Below are 16,726 nucleotides of genomic sequence, written 5' to 3'. Positions count from 1 at the left end.
CAAAGTTCGTTTTTATGTAGGATAGCCAGAAATGTTGTTATATTCACACCTAAATAGGAAAAACCAGAGGGAAACAGACGGAAAGGCAGGGCTCAATGGGGAATTTGCTTGGCAGTGGGGTTGATCGGAAAACGTTCACTTCTCTGAACGTTCAATTTGTAACCTGAGAATGATCCAAATGTGTCTAAAATATGCAGTATATTATTGACAGAGTTCAAAGGATTAGTGATAATAGTAGATCATCTGCATACATCAACACTTTGTTTTTCACCAGCTCGGTGGATTCCAGTGAATGATGATGATAATTGTAAGGTCAAGGAAAGTGGTTCTAAGTGCAAAAAGGAGCGGGGACATAGGACACCCTTGACTAGTCCCTCTGGAGAGGGGGAAGTATTTTGAATGTTGAGAGTTGGTGCGTACGCTAGCCATAAGAGCAGAATAGAGCAGACACATTCATGAGATGAAATTGGACCTAAATCTTGCCAAAATCTTATATAAATAATCCTACTCCATCTGGTTGAAAGCCTTCTATGCATAAAGAGAAACAACAATTTCGGGGTCTTGAGAGACAGAAGGAGAGAGTATAATGTTAAAAACCTGTTTGATCATCAGATATGACATCCTGAAGGCAGGGCTCCAACCGGCATGATAGAACCTTAACTAATAGTTTAACATCAGCATTCAAAAGTGAAATGGGCCGATATCCACCACATTCTGCTAGATCTTTATCTTTCTTGAGTATATGTGAGATGGAGGCTTGAGTTTGCATCAGAGGGGAGAGAGCCTTGTGAAAACGAGTCGGTGAACATATCTAATAGTAATGGGACTAGTTTATATGAGTTTTTTTAAATAAAAATCGACTTTAGAACCTTTTATCTCATTTGTATTTTTCCTTTATTTAATTAGGCAAGTCAGTTAAGAAGAAATTCTTATTTTCAATGACGGCCTTATTTTCAATCTGCCTTGTTCAGGGGCAGAACGACAGATTTTTACCTTGTCAGCTCAGGGATTTGATCTTGCAACTTTTCAGTTGCTAGGCCAACGCTCTAACCACTAGGCTACCTGCCACCCCTATCTAGATATCTAGATGCAGAGGGTTATCCAGAACTTTATTCATGTTCATATCAATGGATGGAATATCCAAGATATCTAAAAAGTTGTCCATAGCCGTATTATCTGATGGGGGTTCGGATTTGTTGAGGTTAGAAAAATGACACAAGTTGAAGTAATATTAGAGGGATCACTTGTAATATCACGGGAAGAGTCATATACCTATGAGATGAGATGCTGACTGGCGTTTTAAGCTGGTGTGCCAAAAGGCGGCTGGCCTTGTCACCATATTCGTAGTTCGCCCCCTTTGTTCATTGCAACAGAAACTCTGCTTTATCAGTGGAAAGCAGATTAAGTTGAGTTTGAAGTTTCAGCCTCTGTGTATAATTCAGGGGATGGAGAAGGTGAATATTGGCGGTCTATTGCCAGGATTGAGTCCACCAGTTCTTGACGTTTCAGTTTTCTTTGTTTGAAATAATGAGCATTGTAAGAAATTATTTCCCTATAATACCATTTTGAAAGTCTCCCAAAGAAGAGAGGGGGAGGTGTTGTCATTTTTATTTGTTTGAATGAATACATCTATGTTGGTTGAAATAAAGTCATAATTTTTTGTTGGACAATAGGGCCATGTTAAATCTCCAATTCAACAGTTTTTTTGCGTTCGTAAGTAAGAGCTAAATCCAGAATGTGGGGGAATGGTCCAAAATTACTAGAACAGAATATTCTGTCATTTTAACTGAGGGGAGAAGGGCTCTAACTATAAAAAAAAGTAGTCTATTCACGAGTAGGCTTGATGAACATGAGAAAAGTAGAAGTATTTTGAGACCGGGTGGAGGAAGCGCCATGGATCAACACAACCCATTTGGGTCATGAATGTAGAAAGAGCTTTTGCCATCCCGAAAGGAGTAAGTGTTCTGGGATTAGACTGGTCTAGTCTTGGTTCAGTAACAGAGTTAAGGTCACTGCCGAAGATGAGGCGGTGGGTGTCAAGATTAGGGAGAGAGGCTAAATGAGGTGTCATAAATCTAGTGTCATCCCAGTTAGGGGTGTAAACATTGGCAAGTACTACAGGGGTTTGGAAGAGGGTGCCACTAACTGTGGTATAACATCCTCCAGAATCTGAAATGATCTGTGAGGGTGAAATCACTATTGCTATTACCCTGGCTTTGCCGTTCAAATTAGAATTAAAAACCTGTCCAACCCATGCTTTATGCAATCTAGTATGGTCGTTAATATGTAGGTGCGTTTCTTGAAGAAATGCAATATCATTATTCAGGCTCTTCAGTGCTCAGAAGCACTTAACTTTCCCCCCACAACCGCAAATGTTCCATGTCACCAGTCTAACTGGAAGCCTCAAAATACCATCCTGACTTGTTGTTGAACTAGACATGAATCCTTAAAAGAGAGATTGAGAGAGGAGCAGCATGAAAAAAAAAAATCCTCTAGAGAAGCAGAGCACAATAATCTTTGCCCCACTACCCCCAACATACACAAAAATAAAATACAAGTGATGGTATAAAACCATTTAAAGAAAAAGGAAAATAATTCTAATCCTAATCTCGTCATTATGAACAAGACGAGCAGCAGGAATTCTCTTACTCAGCGTTCGTTGATTATCCTAAACGTGATGTGAGGTCAAACCGACCTAGGAAAGAAGTTACATACAACCTTGAAATTAAAACATTTAATATGGCAGTAGGCAAGTACACAATTTGGGTTTCGGTCACACTTTAAACAAAGAGTATAACCTTAAGCGTCAGTTATTGAAAGATGTTAACAGCAATCGGTGGCATTTCACTGGCTATAATATGAATGTAGTCCACTGGGTGTTGCCACAGGTCTGAGTAATGAGATCCATTTGAAATTAACTAGTAGACTATGAAAAAGGGTCAGCCCCTGTATTGGTAAATTGTTACAAACGTCCTTAGGGGGAAACAATTAAATGATGGTATACAGACAACTAGCATTTTGGATATGTACAATTAAGCAAACAAACCATGGGTCTAAACTCTTCAGCTAGTGCAACAATTAAACGAGTAAAATTGGAAGAGAAGAGTCGTCGTTGAGTCCAAGATAAAGTGAATGTAACTGAGAACCATCAGTGACCAACAACACCAATTAGGCCAACGTAAACCACAGTAGTATAGAATGTCCATACAAAAAATCACAAAAAGCAGACCCCCAATGAAATATATATATATATATATACATACATACACACATACATACATACATACATACATACATACATACACATATTGGTAGACAGGATCGGTGTCTAACCAGCGAGTAACATTAGTATCCGAAATGACCTAAAGGCTGCCAAACTGCAATGTAGGCTATAGATTGCCTTAAGTGGAGCAGCAAGTTCAAGCCTTAGTAAAAAGAAAGAAATCAAAATGATGCGCTTTTAACAGCGATTGTCTTTGATTTAAGAAACTAAACAAGATCAAATTAAAGTTTACAAAGAGCAGAGACAGCATAGTATGTCAAACATACCTACTGCACCATCAAGCTTTAGCATAGAATTGTTTCACGAGAAACGGATCAATAGATGGCCATAGATGAATGTAGCCTAGTGTCACTAGAACAAACGTTACTCACATAATACAGGCAGGTGAGAAATCATCCCAATCCAGGGATTCAATGTATGCACTGTCGGTAGAAGAACTCAGCTTCTTCATGAGTTTTGGAAAAAATTGACTTTGTCGTTAAAGGTGACATGGAGACGGGCAGGATAAGTCAGCCCAAAGCTGATTCCTTTCTTGTACAGAGTGGACTTGGTATCGTTGAATGTGACCCGTTTCTTCGCCAGGCTAGAACTGAAATCCTGGTAGAACTTGATCTTGTGGCCTTGGAAAGTGATATCGCCATGTTCCCTTGCCCACTTAAGGACGAGGTCCTTTGTATCGATGGATCCGCAACCTGACACGCCCCCCTCAGGGAGAGAGACAGCTGCATTTGAGCTTTCACATTTTTCAACATGTTTTTTCAAAAGGATAGATTTGGAGTTAGATAAACTTAGATTTTTTCTGCAAGTACATATGCAGGATGCTACCCTCCACAGCATGGCCTTCAGATCAAAACCTACAACCTAATTTTGACCAAAATTAACTGGAGAGATTACTGCTTTAAAGGTTTTATTTTTTAAGCTATACGGAGGGTACTCTAGCAAACAAACAGTAGAGATCTGAGGACACCATCCAACCTGGCACTGAGTGGGTAGTGTTTGGTCTGATGCTATTTTGAAAACCAAGAAGAAAAATGTAAAATAAAGTACATTACAATGATATACTTTATTTATGGCGACTGAATGCTGAGTTAAGGCTCCCAGGCTTGCAAGGACAGACCAGATACAAATTCAATGCTCCTGCTGTCCAAAGAGCATTCACTGGCATTTTCTACAAGAAATCTGCCTCCAGAAATAAAAGTTTTTCCCAAGTGGGTGTGACACCTACTCCCGTTGCCTGCTGCACTGCTGCTTGGATTCCACCTGGCGATCTGTTCACCGTCTGCCCTGGTTGTCTCCCCCTGTCTGGTACAGGTACCCCCACCACACTCACCCCTCTCTCCCGAGCTTTCGCTCTCCTCCAGCACTCACACACTTTCTTGTGCATTTTGCTATTTGCCTCATGACTCCTGCATACTTTGTTGACTACAAACTTTCTTTACCAAACCGTGGGACAGACTGTTTGTTCCCACACTCGGGACTCTGACTCTATTGGTTACACAGACTTTTGGCCTCCCATCCTATTCTAACCACCTCTCGCCGGCTTTGTATTCATGTTACATGATGAAATTGCTGTACAATATGATCTTGTTGCCATCTGATGCACATTCAATGTCATAAATCAGCACTGCAGAGCTCTCCCTGTTCTCTGCCGTGCCCTGATTTGTATTACTGTTGATTATATCTGGAAATGTGCATGTACACCTTGGCCCATCTACTGTTGCTACCCCCTATTCTGACTTGTGCTCTGATATCTGTTTCATTGACTTCTGCTCTTGTAAAGCCTAGGTTTTCTGCACATTAAAATTAGAAGCTTATTACCTAAAATTGATTAATTGAAAGTGTGGGCTCACAGCTCCAATCCAGATGTGTTGGTCATTACTGAGACGTGGTTAGGAAAGAATGTTTTGAATATTGATGTTAACCTTTCTGGTTTTAACCTTTTTTGGCAAGACAGATCTTCCAAAGGTAGGGGCGTGGCAATCTTTAACAAGGATCACTTTCAGTGCTTGGTTGTCTCCACCAAGTCTGTCCCCAAACAATTTGATTCGCTGGTTTTAAGCATTAAACTTTGAAATAGCTGTTTGTTGACTGTTGCTGGGTACTATCGTCCTCAATCAGCACCGGCCTGTACCCTACCTGCCCTAAGCTCTCTCCTGGCCCTTTATACTAAGTCTGAATTTGTCCTGCTTGGTGACCGAAACTGGGACATGCTTAAACCGCCTGACCAACTATTAAAGCAACGGGACTCCCTAAATCTTTCTCAGATTATTACAAATCCCACAAGGTATGACTCCAAACACCCAGAAAAGGATTCTCTCTTCGATGTTATCCTCACAAATAATCCTGATAGGTATCAGTCTGGTGTTTTCTGTAATGGCCTTACTGATCACTGTTTTACAGCCTGTGTTTGTAATGGCTGCTCAGTGAAACGACCTGTCATAGACGCTTGCTAAAAAAACTTTAATGAGCAAGCCTTCCTTCATGACCTGGCCTCAGCTTGGATCTTCTTTTTTGATATTTTCAGTGGTATTGTTAACAAACACACCCCCATAAAGAAAATGAGAATTAAAAACAGGTTCAGCCCCTGGTTCAACCATGATTTTGCAGAGTAACTCCACCTCAAGAGTTGCATTTGACGAATGGCTCCGCACACGCATACTCAGGCTGACTGGCAATGGTTCAGGCAAATGAGAAATAAGTGCACTCAGGCTATCCGGAAGGCCAAAGTTAGTTACTTAAAGGAGCAGTTCTCTCTCTGTGGGCCTAACCCCAAGAAGTTCTAGAAAATGGATTAAAGACCTAGAGAATAAACCCTCCTCACAGCTGCCCATGTTAAAGTTGATGATGTGGTTGTTACTGACAAGAAGCACATGGCTGTGCTCTTTAATCACCACTTCATTAATTCAGGATTCCTATTTGACTCAGCCATGCCTCCTTGCCCGTCCAACATTTCCTCATCTCCCACCCATTCTAATGGGACTATCCCAGATGGTTCTCCCTCTTTTTCCCCTGCCCACTACAACGTTTCTCCCTGCAGGCAGTCAGTGAGTCTGAGGGTGGTAAAGGAGCTCCTTAAACTTGACCCCCAAAAAACATCTGGGTCAGATGGTTTAGACCCTTTCTTCCTTAGGCATGGCGATGATAGGGGCAGCAACCTGGTCTCCAACCTTTTTAACCTCTCTTTCCTTTCTGGGGAGGTTCCCATTGCTTGGAAGGCAGCCATGGTGTGTCCTTTATTTAAGGGGGAGATCAAGCTGATCCTAACTGTTATAGGTCTATTTCTATTTTTCCCGTTTATCAAAAGTGTTGGAAAAACTTGTCAATAATCATCTGACTGGCTTTCTTGATGTCAATAGTATTCTCTCGGCTATGCAATCTGGTTTCCGCTCAGGTTATGGATGTGTCACTGCAACCTTAAAGGTCCCCAATGATGTCACCATTGCTCTTGATGTTAACTCTGGGATATGTGGGACGCTAGCGTCCCACCTGGCCAAAAGCCAGTGAAAATGCAGAGCGCCAAATTCAAATAAATTACTATAAAAAATCAAACTTTCATGAAATCACACATGCAAGATAACAAATTGAAGCTACATTTGTTGTGAATCCAGCCAACATGTCAGATTTCAAAAAGGCTTTCCCGCAATTTGCTGCCACCACTATGCTTCACCGTAGGAATGGTACCAGGTTTCCTCAGGCCAAAGAGTTCAATCTTGGTTTCATCAGACCAGAATCTTTTTTCTCATGGTCTGAGAGTCTTTAGGTGCCTTTTGGCAAACTCCAAGTGGGCTGTACTGTGCCTTTTTATTTAGGAGTGGCTTCCGTCTGGCCACTCTACCATAAAGGCCTGATTTGGTGAAGTGTTGCAGAGATGGTTGTCCTTCTGGAATGTTCTCCCATCTCCACAGAGGAACTCTGGAGCTCTGTCAGAGTGACCATCGGGTTCTTGGTCACCTCCCTGACCAAGGCCTTTCTCCCCCCATTGCTCAGTTCCTAGTGCTGGCCACCTGGTCAAGTCTTGGTGTTTCCGAAATGTTTCCATTTAAGAATGGCCTCTGTTCTTGGGGACCTTTAATGCTGCAGACATTTTTTGGTACCCTTCCCCAGATCTGTGCCTCGACACATGCCTGTCCTGGATCTCTATGGATAATTCCTTCGACCTCATTGCTTGGTTTTTGTTCTGACATGCACTGTCAAATGTGGGACCTTTATATAGACAGGTGTGTGCGTTTCCAAATCATGTTCAACCAATTGAATTTACCACAGGTGGACTCCAATAAAGTTGTAGAAACATTTCAAGGATGATCAATGGAAACAGGATGCACCTGAGCTCAATTTCAAATCTCATAGCAAAGGGTCTCAATACTTATGTTAATAGTCCTCAACTGGCAGCTTGACTCCTTGGTGCTGGCCTTGTAGGAAATGCCCCAAAATCCAGCAAACTGTTCTAGTATAGCTTTTCCTGGGACTCCAAGAGATAAGATGCGTTTTTTAAGGAGGGAAGCAAGAGCAGCACAGGTGGTGCTTAAGTTAGAAGCTTATTATGCATAACCCATTATTCATTAGCTAAATATAAGGCCAATTGAATGTATTACCTGGAAGAGGTAGGTTAGGACATCTATACATATACAGTGGGGCAAAAAAGTATTTAGTCAGCCACCAATTGTGCAAGTTCTCCCACTTAAAAAGATGAGAGAGGCCTGTAATTTTCATCATAGGTACACTTCAACTATGACAGACAAAATAAATAAAAAAAATCCAGAAAATCACATTGTCATAGTTGAAGTGTACCTATGATGAAAATTACAGGCCTCTCTCATCTTTTTAAGTGGGAGAACTTGCACAATTGGTGGCTGACTAAATACTTTTTTGCCCCACTGTATCAATCTTAAACAGGAGTATCTATTTTGGATGCAATTTGAAAGGAATTGATGGATAGTGACTGCGACAGTGCTTGCCAGTGGATTGATTTAAGATGGATTTAAAGCAACGCTATTTGAGTGATAGGCTGTTTTAAAACTCTGCAGCTGCAATAAATAAAAAAGTGACCCCCTGAAAGCCAGATGGAGATGTGTAAATTAGAGTTATGGAAAGATTTAGCAAATGTGACTTAAACTAGTTCCTGGTGCTGAGCTTGATGTTGATGCCGCTGCACATGTTGATGGGATTGGACTCTGTAGATATGCAGAGGATTAGCCTCTGTGTTAGTTTAGTTACCTTAGTATCTCACTGTTAGCTGGCTAACTTAACATAGATAAAGTTACTTTGCAAAGTTACAGATCACATGGCCAGATAGCAGCTGGCTAATTTACATTACATTATACTTTCTTTAGTTTAGATACACTAATTTAGTTCGCTAGCTAAGTTAGCAACGTTACCTCTGCTTGTCTTCTTATTAAAGTAACCGATTAAATGTTACTTCAGCTCCTGTGCTTGCTTGAAGTTTGCAGATCCGGGTACACAATGACTAAACTTTACAGTTGTTGACACAAAATAGTTATTATATAGTTATAGTTTTTCGCAAGCTTATGTTTTAGGAACGAGTGGCTGGTCCAGTGAGTAACATTAGCTACCTGTTAACACCCACTCTCAAACCGATCCACCTCGACAGAGGCGGTACCGTGTACTGAAATCGCTATGAATTCTGGATATTGTGGTTTTGCTTACAACTAGTGATGCACCGATATGACATTTTTGGCCATACCGATATCCAATATTTTCCTTGCCCCCCAAAAGTATACCGATATTAAACATTTTAGCAGACGTTTAAACATTCTAGTACAGTTAAATAGTTAAAACACACACACTAGGACGCTGCAGTCTAAGGCACTGCATCTCAGTGCAAGCGTCACTACAGTCCCTGGTTTGAATCCAGGCTGTATCACATCCGGCCGTGATTGGGAGTCCCATAGGGCAGGGCGTTAGCTTTGGACAAGAGGGTTAAGTATCTGGCTAGCTATTTATTTTCATGAACTGAAGTTGAATTTCAATAGGCGAACAAGTGGCAATCTAGCTAATACTCACAAGGATTCCTAAATCATTGCTAAGAATAATGAAAATGACTGCAGTTCCTATTGGTCATTGTTTTCAGGCTGGTTGTATTGGTGCTAGCTAGGTACCAAGCTACAGCTAGCTACCCCAGAAGTTGCGGTCGAACAAATTGTTCTTTATTACCAACGCGTCATTGTAAACGCATCGTTTGTGGCCGGTGTTTGCCGACTTTTTTGTACAGCTTTGACAGTGCTACTGTATCTTTTCTGACACGCAAAGACCCAAATGGCGTTCCATAGTATGTATGTTGTGAAGCTAATAGCAGGGATGCTATTACTGTGTAACTCTGGTAGGGCAACATCTGAAAAATAGCGCACTTGGTGTGTACCGGTGCTCGACCAGTCGGCGATAGTCAACATCACCCACGACAGAGAATGGTTGATTAATGGCAATGAATTCCATTTTCTTGGCTTTAATGGATTTCGCCTTTGAGTTGTCTCGCTGAAATGTTGTTACTCTATCAAATGACTGCTTGACTGCTCGATCCACACAGCAGACATTGTGGGCTAGGTTAGGAATGCTGTGTTGCACGTGTAGCGCAAAATTTTACTTGGCGTCATTACATCATGTGTATATATACATTATATAGGTATGTGCGGTAGCTTTGACTTCGGTTTTTAACATCAGCGTTAAACTAGACATCGGGCCGATACCGATGTTGCCATTTTTTAGCTAATATCGTCCGATTCCGATATGTTCACCGATATATCGTGCATCCCTACTTACAACCAGGAAATGTAGATGGCCCTTTTCTACCGATGAGATGCAGAAACGCTCATATTTGTGTTTATTGAGGAAATTCCTGATTTTTATGACAGATTTACATGTCAATAACATATTAATGATATACATTTACAGTGAAAGAGCAGCCACTGCAAGTAGTTGCAAAGTTGCTAATTAGTTAAAATGCTTAAGTTGTCCCTGACATGATTCGAAAACGCAAACTTTGGGTTGTTAGACGTTACCTATACGCCTATCCGTCCTCCCCAACTACCCAACCTCCTTTCGTTTATGTCTTAAGTAACCAACCATTCGGTGACCGTATTACTGCCACACCGGCGGTCACGAGTCATGAAGGCAGTCAAATTCCACATGACCGTTTAGTCACTCTAATTAGGCTTCTACAAGCTCTGATGCTGCTGATGGTCACTTAGTAGCCTACCAAACTTGCTAACTGCCTGGTACTCAGCACTCTATTGTCCCTCTAATCACTCTGACAAAAATGCAAATGTATTCAAAAATCAAATCAAACACTTCATGAGCTCATGTTGCACAACATTTCTTTAGGCTATGCAATTGCGTGAGAACAGAGTGATGGCCACTAATAAAAAGACGAGGATCCCATCAGCTTTCTATAGGCTAGGCCTACTATTTTTATTTCTCAACTTTCCTAATATTAAGCACATTGATTATATTTACAACAGGAGTATAGCCTACCTGGCTTGCATAAAAATAAACCACGGGGAAAAGCGTCCTCCATTCGCTATTTAAGTGCACATGTATTTTTTTCCGCTGCCCCTGTTTCGATACAGATGCGTGATAATGGTCCATTCTAAATCAAAACAAATGTCACACATATATTATTTTGTATATGTAAAGATGAGATTAAGTCAAGAATAGTATGATTGGTGACAATATTAGCCTATCACTTGTGAATTATATATTGTCACTTGTGAATGATGCCCAGCATAAGAAACAATGTATTTTTTTGCAACTTTTTTGAATGGTAGTCGCACACTTCATGTAGCCTAGCTCATAGGCCTACGTTTTAATAAGGTTTGTGTCACAAATAAAGTGGCCAAATAACTTGTTAAAATTAAGCACATTTGGGGAAGATCCTTTTCAACATAAAAAGGGGACCTTTTATAATAAAAGCATTACATGCATAATCACATTTGCGGTCACTTTTGATAATGGTGTATTCCCGCGAATGGAACATTTGTGCTTATAGCCTACTACCATGTGCATATTGCTGTGCTTATAATGTGAAGAAATATTCTAATAGTTTATCAACATTTTAAAGTAAACATTCTGATCTGTTGCGTCAGCAACATTGCATACAACTGTTTTTTTAGATGCTGGTGGTTATATTCATTTGGGATCTATCGCATCCCACAACTGTCCCAGACTATGTTTGGAATATTTATTTCTCCCACAGATTAGAGTAGGTCGACTTTTGTACAATGGGGGATAGTAGATTGACATAGGCTAGTGCTTTTGCTGTTCGTTAGGCCTGCTCATCTTGTTGGCTGACAATGTAAATATGGACAGTTCTTCCAATATCTTCATTATGCACCTTGGGAATTGGATAAGGACGCGTGCAGTTGCTTCCCTGATGTGTCCGTCTTCACTTGTAGCCTGTGATAAAGACCCGATCGCGTGACTGAGTGCCATCTGATTGCGCAGCACACTCAGGGAGAAGGGGACAACGCAGCACTCCGGGCCACAAAAGGCAAAGATTTCTTTCGGTTGCATTACTGCCACAAAGAGGATGCTGCCGTGAAATTCGAGGCATTATAAAGGGCTTGTCAAATTGTGAATGAGAGACTATTGGAGTGTGTACAGACTGCGTAAAAAAACAAAGCAGAACTCATGCCTTTCAAGTGACTTTTTAAAAATCATCAGTCGCATCATGCAACCTTACAATGTATTAAAAATCAAAACATATAGCCCAACATTTGTATCACAACTAAAGTTAATAACTCTAAATTAAGCATATAGGAGTATCTATTTCTTTATAAACCACTCAACACAGAATAGCCGCATGTGCGCACTCCCTCATCGTTTGAAGAAAATATTTATATTTTATTCAGCTTTGTTCAATTGTATTCTTCATACTATAAAATAATGGCACGGAATTATAAGCAAATCTTGTCTGCTAAATTAACTAGCGTAGCCCACAGCCATGTGGCTTAGCCACATCAGGTCCTAACATAAGGACAACTCAGAGTATGCTATCCTTTTCTTCTGAAGTAGACATTTTCTTCATATCATGCATCTTTAGACCTGTCTAAAATAATGGATTTATTGTGAAGGTGTAGGCTATATTACATGGATTTATTAGACTTTTCCAAATGGCTTGTAGGCCAGGAGATGCTAAATTTGTTTTATGTTAATTAACGGTCAATTACCGTGAGACCGACCAGTTACAGGCTTGACAATCACTGGCTGACAAATTTTCGTGACTGCCACAGCCCTAGTAGTGATGAGGTTCATAATGACCTTAGATGTCCACCCTGTCATGTTAGCACAATGGGCTTCCTCATCTATGAAAATCACTCACCAGCCACCACACCAAGCCCTCAGCATCACCACAATCATCCACACGCACTAACCCTCTCTGCACCTTTGTAAATTTAACAAATGCCCTCTTCTCCACTCTGTGCTGGTGCTATTTTTGTCCCAATGCCCCTTTCCCACTTAATATGCTGTGTCCCTTTGGCGACACATGATAAAAGAAAGGAAACAACTTTTATTAGTGCTATAGTTGCCTGCTTGTTTTGAAATTGTTTATCTCTGTGCTTCCAATTTCAGAGGGAAGAAAGATCTCAAAGACCAGACTACCTGCTGAACTTTGCCAACAAGACAAACACGTTGGACCATGTTGACCATCCTGGCTGCCGGGTCTGTCTTCTTCCCAGGCTTGTTTGTGCTCTCCAAGCAATGCCTCAAGCACATCCCTGCACTGAGGTGGAGCGAAGGGGATGCGGTCATAGTGTCAGCCAGGTGAGAGATGTGGGGATCATATACAGTACCAGTTAAAAGTTTAGACACACCTACTCATTCAAGGGTTTTTCTTTATTTGTACTATTTTCTACATTGTAGAATAATAGTGAAGACATCAAAACCATGAAATAACACATGGAATCATTTAAGTAACAAAAACGGTTAACCAAATCAAAATATATTTAAAATTCTTCGAAGTAGCTGGTTAAGTGTGCCTTGAATTCTAAAAAATAACCAACAGTGTCACCAGCAAAGCACCACCACACCATCACACCTCCTCCTCCATGCTTCACAGTGGGAACCACACATGCGGAGATCCTCGATTCACCTACTCTGCGTCTCACAAAGACACGGCGGTTGGAACAAAAAATCTAATTTGGACTCAACAGACCAGAGGACAGATTTCCATCGTTCTAATGTCCATTGCTTGGCCAAAGCAAGTCTCTTCTTCTTATTGGTTTCCTTTAGTAGTGGTTTTGTTGCAGCAATTCGACCAGTCTCCTCTGAACAGTTGATGTTGAGATGTGTCTGTTACTTGAACTCTGTGAAGCATTTATTTGGTCTGCAATCTGAGGGGCAGTTAACGCTAATGAATTTATCCTCTGCCGCAGAGGTAATTCTGGGTCTTCCTTTCCTGTGGTGGTCCTCATGAGAGCCAGTTTCATCATAGTGCTTGATGTTTTTTGCGACTGCATTTGAAGAAACTTGAAAGTTATTAATTTTTTGCATTGACTGACCTTCGTGTCTTTAAGTAATGATGGACTGTCATTTCTGTTTGCTTATTTGAGCTGTTCTTGCCATAATATGGACTTTGTCTTTTACCAAATAGGGCTATCTTTTGTATACCACCCCTACCTTGTCACAACACAACTGATTGGCTCGAACGCATTAACAAGGAAAGAAATTCCACAAATGAACTTTTAACAAGGCACACCTGCTAATTGAAATGCATTCCAGGTGATTACCTCATGAAGCTGGTTGAGAGAATGCCAAGCGTGTGCAAAGCTGTTATCAAGGCAAAGGGTGCTTCCTTTTGAAGAATCTCAAATATGAAATACATTTTGATTTGTTCAACACTTTTTTGGTTACTACATGATTCCATAGAAAATAGTAAAAATAAAGAATTACTCCTTGAATGAGTACGTGTGTCCAAACCTTTGACTGGTACTATGTACAGTTGAGTCGGACGTTTACATACACCTTAGCCAAATACATTTACACTCAGTTTTTCACAATTCCTGACATTTAATCCTACTAAAAATTCCCTGTCTTAGGTCAGTTAGGATCACCACTTTATTTTAAGAGTGTGAAACATAAGAATAATAGTAGAGAGAATGATTTATCTAAGCTTTTATTTCTTTCATCACATTCCCAATGAGTCAGAAGTTTACATACACTCAATTAGTATTTGGTAGCATTGCCTTTAAATTGTTTAACTTGGGTAGCCTTCCACAAGCTTCCCACAATAAGTTGGGTGAATTTTGGCCCATTCTTCCTGACAGAGCTGGTGTAACTGAGTCAGGTTTGTAGGCCTCCTTGCTCGCACACGCTTTTTCAGTTCTGCCCACAAATTGTCTATGGGATTGAGGTCAGGGCTTTGTGATAATACCTTGACTTTGTTGTTCTTCAGCCATTTGCCACAACTTTGGAAGTATGTTTGGGGTCATTGTCCATTTGGAAGACCCATTTGCGACCAAGCTTTAACTGATGTCTTGAGATGTTGCTTCAATATATCCACATAATTTTCCGCCCTCGTGATGCCATCTATTTTGTGAAGTGCACCAGTCCCTCCTGCAGCAAAGCACCCCACAACATGATGCTGCCACCCCCGTGCTTCACGTTTGAGATGGTGTTCTTCGACTTGCAAGCCTCCCCCTTTTTCCTCCAAACATAACGATGGTCATTATGGGCAAACAGTTCTTTTTTTGTTTCATCAGACCAGAGGACATTTCTCCAAACAGTACGGTCTTTGTCCCCATATGCAGTTGCAAACCGTAGTCTGGCTTTTTTTATGGCGGTTTAGGAGCAGTGGCTTCTTCCTTGCTGAGCAACCTTTCAGGTTAGGTCGATATATGACTCGTTTTACTGTGGATATAGATACTTTTGTACCTGTTTCGTCCAGCATCATCACAAGGTCCTTTGCTGTTGTGTGGGACTGATTTGCAATTTTCGCACCAAAGTACGTTCATCTCTAGGATTCAGAACGCGTCTCCTTCCTGAGCGGTATGACTGCTGTGTGGTCCAATGGTGTTTATACTTGCGTACTATTGTTTGTACAGATGAACGTGTTTCCTTCAGGTGTTTGGAAATTGCTCCCAAGGATGAACCAGACTTGTGGGGTGGGGTCTACAATTTCTTGGCTGATTTTTTTGTTGTTTTTGCCATGATTTCAAGCAGAGGCACTGAGTTTGAAGGTAGGCCTGGAAATACATCCACAGGTAAACCTCCAATTGACACAAATTATGTCAATTAGCCTATCAGAAGATTCTAAAGCCATTACATATTTTTCTGAAATTTCCCAATCAGTTTAAAGGCACAGTCAACTTAGTGTATGTAAACTTCTGACCCACTGGAATTGTGATACAGTGAATTATAAGTGAAATAATCTGTCTGTAAATAATTGTTGGAAAAATGTCATGCACAAAGAAGATGTCCTAACCGACTTGCCAAACTATAGTTTGTTAACAAGAAATTTGTGGAGTGGTTGAAAAACTAGTTTTAATGACGCCAACATAAGTGTATGTAAACTTCTGACTTCAACTGTATATGCATGCTCTTCCTCAGTTCATCTTTCCTCAATTATTTCCGTTCTCTCTCTTTGCCTTCTCAAAACGCATTGGAGAAGAAGGTCTGAGGGGATTGACCTTGGACTTTCTTTTTCAATATACATTTGAGAAGGAAGCGAGGAGATAGGATGTGAGGAATCGCTGAAAGACTAATTGAGATGGAGCCATTGGTTACCACTCAAAATAAATCAACACTAATTCTGTTTTATGATGACTTTTGGTTAATTCTGATAATGACGAAGGATGACATTTTAGTAAAAATTGGATTTCACAATATTTTATGTTTTACCAGACATTTAGCAATTGTAGTCTGATGTTATAAACTATGTTAATGTTTAATTTCTCCTGCGGGCCTTTCTCAGGTTGGTGTCCTCTGTTCAGGCGATCATGGCCTCCTCTGCTGGTTACATCATTGCCTCTTCCTGTGATGACATCATTGAGGATCAGTAAGTGTAGAAATTCACCTCGTCCTTCTGACAAATGTTGTTACAGTAAGGCTCAGTCAGTAAAATTTGTAAAACAGACCAGGGGCATGTTTGAGGCACTAAAATGGAAGAAAACAGACACAGTTGTTCAATAAGAAATTCTTATTTTTGTTTTCCGTTGTAAAACATTTTCAGTTTCTTGTCCTAATGAACACGCCCCAGAAAGAGACAGAAGATATCTGACTCATAACCCCCCCCCCCCCCCCCAAAAAAAACAGTTAACTACAGCATAGAGTGAAGAGAAAATAAAAAACTTTTTAGGCTCATTCAGCCTTGAGCGATATTTTACATCAGGCCATACTATAAATATTTTAAGTGAATTGTTAACTTCAGAATCATAATTTGTCAGTGTTTTTTTGTGCCTTGGGAGAAGGGTTGTCCCGATACTTGATTTGTCA

The 16,726-nt window shown here is 40.6% G+C and overlaps 1 protein-coding gene across 4 annotated transcripts in view; it reads left to right on the top strand.

Moving 5' to 3' along the window:
* Positions 1–16,726, top strand: part of LOC139368287 (TLC domain containing 3Bb) — a 46,686-nt gene that overhangs the window by 13,470 nt on the left and 16,490 nt on the right. For 3 of the 4 annotated variants that reach the window (XM_071107027.1, XM_071107028.1, XM_071107030.1), the window contains exons 2-3: positions 12,866–13,057; positions 16,206–16,289. In XM_071107027.1, coding sequence (XP_070963128.1) covers positions 12,933–13,057; positions 16,206–16,289 — 209 coding nt within the window. In that variant the 5' untranslated portion in view covers positions 12,866–12,932. Of the gene's footprint in view, positions 1–8,126; positions 13,058–16,205; positions 16,290–16,726 lie in introns of those variants that run through there. The other variant, XM_071107029.1, reaches the window with a different exon arrangement.

Source organism: Oncorhynchus clarkii, chromosome 16, assembly GCF_045791955.1.
Source record: "Oncorhynchus clarkii lewisi isolate Uvic-CL-2024 chromosome 16, UVic_Ocla_1.0, whole genome shotgun sequence".
NCBI lineage: Eukaryota > Metazoa > Chordata > Actinopteri > Salmoniformes > Salmonidae > Oncorhynchus > Oncorhynchus clarkii.
The sequence above is the reverse complement of the archived record's forward strand: the minus strand, read 5'-3'. Positions and strand labels throughout refer to the sequence as shown.